The 9,526-nt window shown below is 38.7% G+C and overlaps 1 protein-coding gene and 1 pseudogene across 1 annotated transcript in view; one reads left to right on the forward strand and one right to left on the reverse strand.

Annotated features, from left to right (window-relative positions):
- The first annotated feature begins 1,171 nt into the window (after positions 1 to 1,171).
- LOC118117383 lies at positions 1,172 to 4,968 on the forward strand (annotated as a pseudogene).
- A 1,569-nt stretch (positions 4,969 to 6,537) lies between these two features.
- LOC124851140 (palmitoyltransferase ZDHHC23-A-like) overlaps positions 6,538 to 9,526 on the reverse strand; it is a 4,159-nt gene continuing 1,170 nt past the window's right edge. The window contains exons 3-4 of the mRNA XM_047341897.1: positions 8,324 to 8,327; positions 6,538 to 7,884 (exon numbers count right to left, since the gene is read on the reverse strand). Of these exons, the coding sequence (XP_047197853.1) occupies positions 7,151 to 7,884; positions 8,324 to 8,327 (738 nt within the window). The 3' untranslated portion in view covers positions 6,538 to 7,150. The remainder of the gene's footprint in view (positions 7,885 to 8,323; positions 8,328 to 9,526) is intronic.

The raw sequence follows: 9,526 nt of genomic DNA on the forward strand, positions 1-9,526 counted from the left end.
TGTCCACAGGCTTTGCTAATTATCCATAATACAAACTAAGCCTTAAATTATGATTAAGTCACATTGCAAATTTCGATTTAAAATGCCTGAGATGTTGAAGCTGGACACTGGTGGCTCAGGTGAAGACGTCATTATCTCATACACTTAAAAACAGGAACGCATCTCCAAGCATGGAGTATGTGTAGCCATGTGGCAGTGTGCACCATGTGCCTTCCTGAAAAGCTGCGAATGCTTTTTTTTTTTTGTTTAATTTAGGTTTATTTCTAAATTGGTCATACTGCTTATATGAGTGCTTTGTCACTACAACTAAGAAATGTATAATACTTGCACATTTTATATAAGCTCTTTTAGAGATTGTTCACAGCTGTACTCTTTAGCTCATAAGGTGTGCAAACTTGATGGGAAACAACTCTTATTTTACTGTAAATGTCTGAATTTATAGCCAACTCTTCAGTCTTTTCTTTGTGAAGAGGTGCATACGATTTTCTCTTTTTCATTTCCATCATGTAAATAAAGGTTATAGTTATGTCAAGAAAAGCAGAGTGGTCATTTGATTAAGGTTTCACACTTAGATAAAATAGATATTTATTGTACTTTATCTTACCAGTTGACACCTGGTGACTGGTTGGGCAGGTGTGGCTTTTTTCACTTTATTTACCAATGTACAAACATACAAAATATGTGGACTATAGAACCCTATTATATTTTCAATGCAAGATCAATCAAATTTAGTATCAATCAAAGTTATTGGATTTTTAAAAATACACAAACAGGCAAAACAACATTTATATAAAGACAAACAAATGATATTATCATAATAGATACAAAAAATTGTTTTGGCTGCTTTTTTGTTTTCTAAAGAAGAAATTGTTGAAATATATTTTTTCCATCTCCTTCATGAACACAAGGAATTTAAATAATTTTTCATTTGTGAATATATTTTTATTTTTGAATTTACCTGTATATAAATTTACATTCATCATTTGTAGATGAGGAGAAACTCATCATCTTCCTCGTTACTGTGATCAGGGCAAATAAATATATGTATAAAGTTAAACTCAAGACAGTGAAGCTCAGGGGCGAGCTGCTAACTGAGACGGATTCGACGAATAATAAGGTATCGGAACGTTGCATTGTGGGAGTTGTTGTCAATGTGCTTTCGAGTGCCGCTATGATCAGGGAGAGTCTCCTGGCGTGAGAACTACAAGTCCCAGGTGCGCGCGTGAAGCGTCATTTGACGGTGCGCGCGTGAAGCGTCATTTGACACGTAGGGGCGCTATACAGGCTATACATGTTCTATGTCATCAAAGGAGTCTTCCTCATTTAGGAGAGCTAGATTACAGGACACACCCACAACTCCAGCTTGACCCTGTGGAACAAGGTCTAGGTCCTAAGCATCATTACCGACTCAGAATCAAGACCAACAATTGCCTCCTCATCTTCCTCATCTTTAGGCAGCATCTTTATGACGAATTCAACTGTAAGTCTGAAATGATTGTGACCTGCCAAACTAACACTCTGGATAAAGAAAATCAAAAGCATATTTTCAAATGCATATCAATCAGTCTATTTAGTATATACTGTTATATTTCGAGTTTTATTTTGTTGATCCAGCTATGGTTAGCTAGCCAGAAAAGAAACTAGCTAACTAACAGCTAGTTAGTATTGTACATATTTCTCTTTCTCACTAGTACTTACATACCATTGTACTCTATGTAATACAACATGCATCAGATGTGCAAAAGCAGCCTTGTGAAATTTATGGTATAGAGCAGGGGTGTCAAACATACGGCCCGCCAGGGGGTCCAGCTCGGCCCGCCGGATGACTTTGCTAAGTGTGAAAATTACAGAAAGACATAAATTGCATTTCTATAAAAGTAGCTGCTATTCCTAATCAGTCCACTGGGGGTCGCACTGTATCAGTAAGAGCATGCCATAGACTGTAAAACAAGTAAAGAGTAAGAGTAGCGATTTACACTTGTGAATCAGAATGTCTCTTAAGAATATGGAGGTTTATGAGTACAAACGTTTTGTAATTTTTTTAATCGATCCAGTAATTGCTTCAAAAACAGCGTAAATGCGATGTCTGCTCCGGAGGCAGAAGCGCTCGCTGCTCGCTTTGTGACGCGTTTGACGTCACGAAGCGAGGGAATCTGCAGAGGAGAGCCCAGGCAGATAAACAGTGGGCTGATGTCTGAGTTTTTGGTCTTTATGTTTCTAGTTTATTGTAGAAAGACCTTAAAATAGGGTTTATCATCCAAAAACCTTCACCAATGATTTAAACATAGAGAAATATTGTCGTTATGTATGCGTTATTATGCTATGATTTTACTGGTCTGGCCCACTTGAGATCAAAGTGGGCAGTATGTGGCCCCTTAACTAAAATGAGTTTGACACCCCTGGTATAGAGGAAACTGTGTTTTCACAGGCTCCTTTAATCTTCTATGACATGTACTATGTCATCAAAGGAGTCTTCCTCATTTAGGAGAGCTAGATTACAGGACACACCCACAACTCCAGCTTGACCCTGTGGAACAAGGTCTAGGTCCTAACCAGCCTTGTGAAATTTATGGTAGATGTTCGGTAGTGAATACATACTGTATGGGTCGTTTTTCACCTAATTTTTTTGCAAGTCTGTAATCATTTGCGTGTCCAATACTGCCTGAAATAATTATTGTGTAACTTTAAATGCTTTTTTTCCAACAGATGAAGCACATGGTGATAAAGTTGCATCCGGGCGAAGTGTGCTGAATTCTTGGACAGAGCCGAGAAGTTGAAGGAGTATCTTCAACTTCGTTGTATCGCTGTATCGCTGGTTTAGAAGGAGCCAAGGAGGCACTGAAAGAAGCCGTTATTCTTCCAATCAAATTCCCATACCTTTTCACTGGTATTAAATCTTATTCAATGGGAAAACCACCTTAACATTGCTCCAAATGAAAACATTTTTCTATATTATATGGAATAGTTGTGCCAGATACTCCATAACCTCTGTTTGAATAACAGGAAAGAGAACTCCATGGAGAGGGATCTTGCTCTTTGGACCTCCAGGCACAGGCAAGTCCTATCTGGCTAAAGCTGTTGCCACGGAGGCAAACAACTCAACGTTCTTCTCCATCTCCTCGTCTGACCTCGTCTCTAAATGGCTCGGAGAGAGTGAAAAGTGAGTCATTTTTAGCAGCAATCCACAGAAGTATGGGTCAAGCTTAAGAATATGCTGCATCTTAGACCGTATGCTCCGATTTCATGTCCTGAAAGCTTCCATTCTACTTCACAGATTGGTGAAGAATCTTTTTACCCTTGCGAGGGAACACAAGCCTTCCATCATCTTCATCGATGAGATTGACTCGCTGTGTGGATCAAGAAGCGAGAACGAGAGTGAGGCCACTCGGCGTATTAAGACAGAATTCCTGGTTCAGATGCAGGGTAAGTCTGCTGAGATAAAAAACAACTATTTGTAACTTCTGATATTCTCTTCGTGTTGCATGCTGAATGGTCCTGTTTAAAAGAAACCTGAGATGATATATTTGTTTATTTATATATTTATTTATCTTTATTTTAGAGGCTGTGTTATCTAAAGCTGTGTTGAGAATGACTGTAAATGCATTGAAATATTACATTTTTGCTGTGATCCAAATCCACTCTCAAGTATGTCCTACCCTGGATTTGTTATTTTACAGGTGTGGGGAATAACAATGACGGAGTGCTGGTACTCGGGGCACCAAACATCCCGTGGACCCTAGACTCAGCCATCAGAAGAAGGTTATTGTTATTAGTCTGTAAAAAGTATTTTCTAAACATGTTGTCATTCGCCTGTGCTGACTTTGCACTAATACGCCTCTCTCAGATTTGAGAAAAGGATCTACATCCCGCTGCCTGAAGAGCACGCCCTCTCTTTCATTTCCAAGCTCCACCTGGGATCGACTCCCAGCAGCCTCAGTGATTCTGACTTTGTCACTCTGGGCAAGAAGACAGAAGGATACTCTGGAGCAGACATAAGTGTCATCGTCAGAGATGCTCTAATGCAGCCAGTTCGAAAGGTCCAGTCAGCAACCCACTTCAAACGGGTATGTGTTTTATTTCACACACTTCTGTGCTTCACTGTGATGTATTAGAGTTATAGTTGTTAAAGTTTCCTTGATGTTTATGATGTAAATTAGGTACGAGGCCCATCCAGGACAGACCCCAACGCTATTGTGGACGACCTCTTGACTCCTTGTTCATCTGGTGATCGCAACGCAATTGAAATGTTGTGGATGGATGTCCCCAGGGAGAAGCTATTGGAACCTATAGTATGCATGGTAAGGAAATAAAAGTCTGAGATATAAATGCATATTAGAGCCACTACTTTATTACCATATCATTTCTTCCTCTTTTCAGTCTGACATGCAGAGGTCTCTGACCAGCATAAAGCCAACAGTCAACAATCAAGATCTGGACAAACTGAAAAAATTCACAGACGACTTTGGACAGGAAGTCTAGGAGTGATGAATGGGCCACGTCAAACCAAAGCAATGGAATTGTGATTGTCTCTCTTTACTGTCCCTGTCCCTTTTTTTGTCTCTCTCTGTTTCATCATGAATATTCACCAGACCGGGTGGTTTCTCATAAATGGGCAAGATTACTGCTCTGTTCTGCCAATCTGATAACCCTAGTGTCCAAAAAGACCAGTTACATCTCCAGCTAATCTGATAAAAGAATCAATACCTCACTGGGGAATTTAGAGGGTTGTTTGACTTACGCACTAAAGGCTAAAGGTATTGATGAGCAGAATACCCAAGCAGCTTATGGAAACCAACAGAAGATGTACGCAACCATCTATTTTCAGTTAGTACCATATCCTACACCTTCATTTTCTAGTCAATGCATCACACCAGATAAATAAATACCCTTATATATATCCTCTTTTGTATTGAAATAACAAGCATTTTATAATGTATACTGTACTTTTTGGAATATATACATTTTGGACTGGGAATCTATTACCACCAAACTACAATAACCCACACGATAGTCTGACCAGGAAATATTCAATAGTCTTTCAAATGTAAACTTCAAATACTACATCTACTGAGTTATTTTATATACAGCAGGTATATGGAGCCAACATATCCAGGTCAGCTTGGGTCTCACAGATCTTTGTCTTGTGGGTCTGTGTTGTGTTTGTGTGTTTGTGTTGAGGTGTTGCAGGATAAACAGCTGTGGACAGGACAGGCAACCCACCGCAGTTTCCTGCTGACCCTCTTGGTGTTGCTGCCTCTGTATGGGATCAGTTTGGTGCTTTGCAGCATCTCGGCAGTATGCATGACGGCTCTCTTCTACTGCCCCGGTGTCTACAGCCAGTCCAGGTACAGCACTCTATACATCATAAATACATGTTTATGTATCATATCTTCTGTCTCATCCCAACTTTTTTTACTTTTCGTTACTTTTAATATAAACACAAAAATGTACTTTACTTTACATTGATGTATTAGAGTCATCAGTATTTGATTGTGGTAAACAGTTAAAAGAAGATTCTATTTGGACATATTTGACTACTTATTTAAATTGAAGTAACTTAAAGTAACTTAAAGTAACTAAAAGTAACGTAACTAAAAGTAACGTAACTAAAAGTACAAAAGTAACTAAATTTACAAAAGTAACTAAAAGTAAAGTAAAGTAACGTAAAGTAACTAAAAGTAACGAAAAGTAACTAAAAGTAACGTAACGTAAACTAACCAAAAGTAACTAAAAGTAACGAAAACGTTAAGTAACTAAAAGTAACTAAAATTAAAGTAAAGTAACGAAAAGTAACTAAAAGTAACGTAAAGTAACAAAAAGTAACGAAAAGTAACTAAAACATTAAGTAACGAAAAGTAAAAAAAGTTGGGATGAGACAGAAGATATGATACATAAACATGTATTTATGATGTATAGAGTGCTGTACCTGGACTGGCTGTAGACACCGGGGCAGTAGAAGAGAGCCGTCATGACATACTGCCGAGGACAGATGCTGCAAAGCACCAAACTGATCCCATACAGAGAGGTCAGCATGAACACCGAGAGAAGAGTCAGCAGTTGAAACTGTGGGGGTTTGCCTGTCCGACACAGCTGGTCCGGCAACACCTCAACACAAACACACAAACACAACAAGACAAGACAAAGATCTGTGAGACCCAAGCTGACCTGGATATGTTGGCTCCATATACCTGCTGTATTTAAAATAACTCAGTAGATGTAGTATTTGAAGTTTACATTTGAAAGACTATTATGGTCAGACATGTGGGTTATTCTAGTTTGGTGGTAATAGATTCCCAGTCCAAAATGTATATATTCCAAAAAGTACAGTATACATTATAAAATGCTTGTTATTTCAATACAAAAGAGTATATATATATATATAAGGGTATTTATTTATCTGGTGTGATGCATTGACTAGAAAATGAAGGTGCAGGATATGGTACTAACTGAAAATAGATGGTTGCGTACATCTTCTGTTGGTTTCCATAAGCTGCTTGGGTATTCTGCTCATCAATACCTTTAGCCTTTAGTGCGTAAGTCAAACAACCCATATAAAGTTTACATTTAAAAGTCTATTGAATATTTCCTGGTCAGACTATCATGTGGGTTATTCTAGTTTGGTGGTAATAGATTCAGTATACTCACAGTATATTGGGGTTGGTTCTTGAGTTTCATGTGAATAATAAACAGGAAGAGTGACATCCTATATACATTTAATTCTTTTGTCTTTGAGGTTGTAAGTCTATTGCAGACAATGAAACAATTCAGAAACTGTGCATGAGGTATAAAGAGATTTATAAAACTGACTTCATCATCTTTAATGTTCTTGGCAGTGTGTAGTTCAGGAAAGTGTCTGATAAAGCTCACAAACAAATAGACACCCTGTCTTCTTGGTTGGCCTGAGACAGATCCCAGTTTACCAGTTTTCTAGTTCAAGTTTACATTTCAAGACATTTTTGCTGGGAGCAGTTTCCATTTAAAAATCAATCTTTGGATGCAAAGAGTTTTTCACTTGAGCCCCGCTCCAAAAAATGTCTGTGCACGGCCCTGAGGAAACCAGTGGGTACAGTAGGAGTCTTTGCTTAAGACATGAACGTTGTTGTGTAATTACAGGGCAGTTATCTAATCTGTCATAATTCAATATTCACTTTCATGATGTGGTGTGAATGTACAATACAAAGAAGTATAAAGATGTTATAATATCAAATCCAACCCACCAGACACAGTGGTGGTCCAGACGCTTGACGCAGGATCCACAGGTTCGACAGTGTCCGGCCCGCGGGGGTCGCATTGTTTTGCACACAGAGCATCTGCTCCACTTTTCTGTCAGGGCAGGAGGAGAGGAGGAGGAGGCCGCTGATTGGATGGATCCATTAAGATGTGTAGAGTCCTTGTTAACCTCCTCACTCTGGCTGTGATAGGAGGTGGTGTGAAACCCTGGGCCTCTCTTGGTGTGAATGAGAGATCCGATGGTGAGGATCATCCCAGCAGTCACAGTGCACAGCTGCAGATGGCTGACGTCCCCACGCGGTAGAATCTCTGTGATGAAGAGGTAATACATGTAGGCCAGAAAGAACAGCGCCAGAGTAAGGAAGAAGAGGGTGCGTCTCCTCTTGCGGTGCGTGGCGTAGTAGTACCAGAGGACCAGGCTGGGCAGAGCTGTCAGGATGATGATGCCCAGCAGGTAGTGCAGCGCTGCGGCCCGGAGCAGCAGAGGCAGCAGCACCAGGGCCGGGATCATGGAGATCTCCAGGTTGTCAATCAGGGCCCCGAGAACAGGAGAGTGACATCCGCTGTGAGGGGGTTTGTGTCTCAGCCACCTGCAGCGCACACATTCAGGCAGAGTTACAAACACTTGAAAATAAAAAAACTTAATTAGGAATGATGCTAATACACTTTCATTGATCAAACTAATAAGATATGAGGAAAAATCACATGTTTTCTTATTAGAAGGGTCAGACCCTGTAATTTATATTGTGCTTTGGTGTGATGTCACACGTGTTTGGTTTTAAATAAACTGTAAAAAGATAAATAAATGGATAAAATAAAATGAATTTATGATTAAATACATTGCAACATGAAGTCATGAAGTCTCAGAAGGATCTGGGGCCCTGGGACATTTCTTCACTCGGCCTGAAGTTTATTGTACTAAAGCAGGGATTCCAAAACCTTTGAGTCCTTGATGCCCAAAATAACAGAGTCAGAGAAATGTGACCCCCATTATCCCAAAGGATATTTTAGCTGAGCTTGTTCACAAAAAATCTCCCATGTGCAATGTTTCCTGTGATGCTGTAAACTGACCTGCGGCAACTGATGCCGTCACTCATCTGTCATAATCACCATGCATGGTTATTTACATGGTTTTATTCTAAAAATCACAGCGCCACCTGCTGGCTACAGGAAGTTACATGTTTTTACTTTGATGAACTGCTCCTGGCTGCTTTACAATATACAGCTCAAAAGAGCTCAGTCAAGTCATTGGACCATGGTCAGAATTGTGACATTTCCTCAAACCGTGTAAAGGTTCATCCTTCGCCAAAGGAGACGATGTTGTCATAAGTCCAGTGTGCATTGTCCTATCACCGCCAAACTGATGTCTCATGATCAGAGACCAAGCCTGAACAGCTCTATGTGTCAATATTTCCTCAGTGTCATAGCGCCACCTACTGATTCGCCATGAAACAGGAAGTACTTTGTAAATCCACTCTGCATTATCCAACCAGCTCCGAACTACTGACCTATGATTACAATCCTGACCTGAACACATCCATATATTAATATTAGTTCAGGGTCATAGCGCCACCTACGTTACGTTACTTTACGTTACTTTACGTAACTTTTCGTTACTTTTAGTTACTTTAGTTACTTTTCGTTACTTTTTGTTACTTTTTGTTACTTTTCGTTACTTTTCGTTACTTTGCAACTTTTAGTTACTTTAGTTACTTTTCGTTACTTTAGTTACTTTTCGTTACTTTTCGATACTTTGTAACTTTTCGTTACTTTTAGTTACTTTGTTACTTTTTGTAACTTTGTTACTTTTCGTTACTTTTCGTTTGTTACTTTTCGTTACTTTCGTACTTTTCGTTACTTTTTAGTTACTTTTGTACTTTTAGTTACTTTTTAGTTACTTTCGTACTTTTAGTTACTTTTTAGTTACTTTCGTACTTTTAGTTACTTTTTAGTTACTTTTAGTTACTTTTTAGTTACTTTTGTACTTTAAGTTACTTTTGTACTTTTAGTTACTTTTTAGTTACTTTCGTACTTTTAGTTACTTTTTAGTTACTTTTGTACTTTCAGTTACTTTTTAGTTACTTTTGTACATTTAGTTACTTTTTAGTTACTTTTGTACTTTTAGTTACTTTTGTACTTTTAGTTACTTTTTAGTTACTTTTGTACTTTTAGTTACTTTTTAGTTACTTTCGTACTTTTGGTTACTTTTTAGTTACTTTTTAGTTACTTTTGTTCCTTACAGAGTCGATAGCTTTGAATTACTTTGTCCCTGAGCTCATGGTTTGTTCTTTTCCTC

Source organism: Hippoglossus stenolepis, chromosome 11 (assembly GCF_022539355.2).
Source record: "Hippoglossus stenolepis isolate QCI-W04-F060 chromosome 11, HSTE1.2, whole genome shotgun sequence".
NCBI classification, from domain to species: Eukaryota; Metazoa; Chordata; class Actinopteri; order Pleuronectiformes; family Pleuronectidae; genus Hippoglossus; species Hippoglossus stenolepis.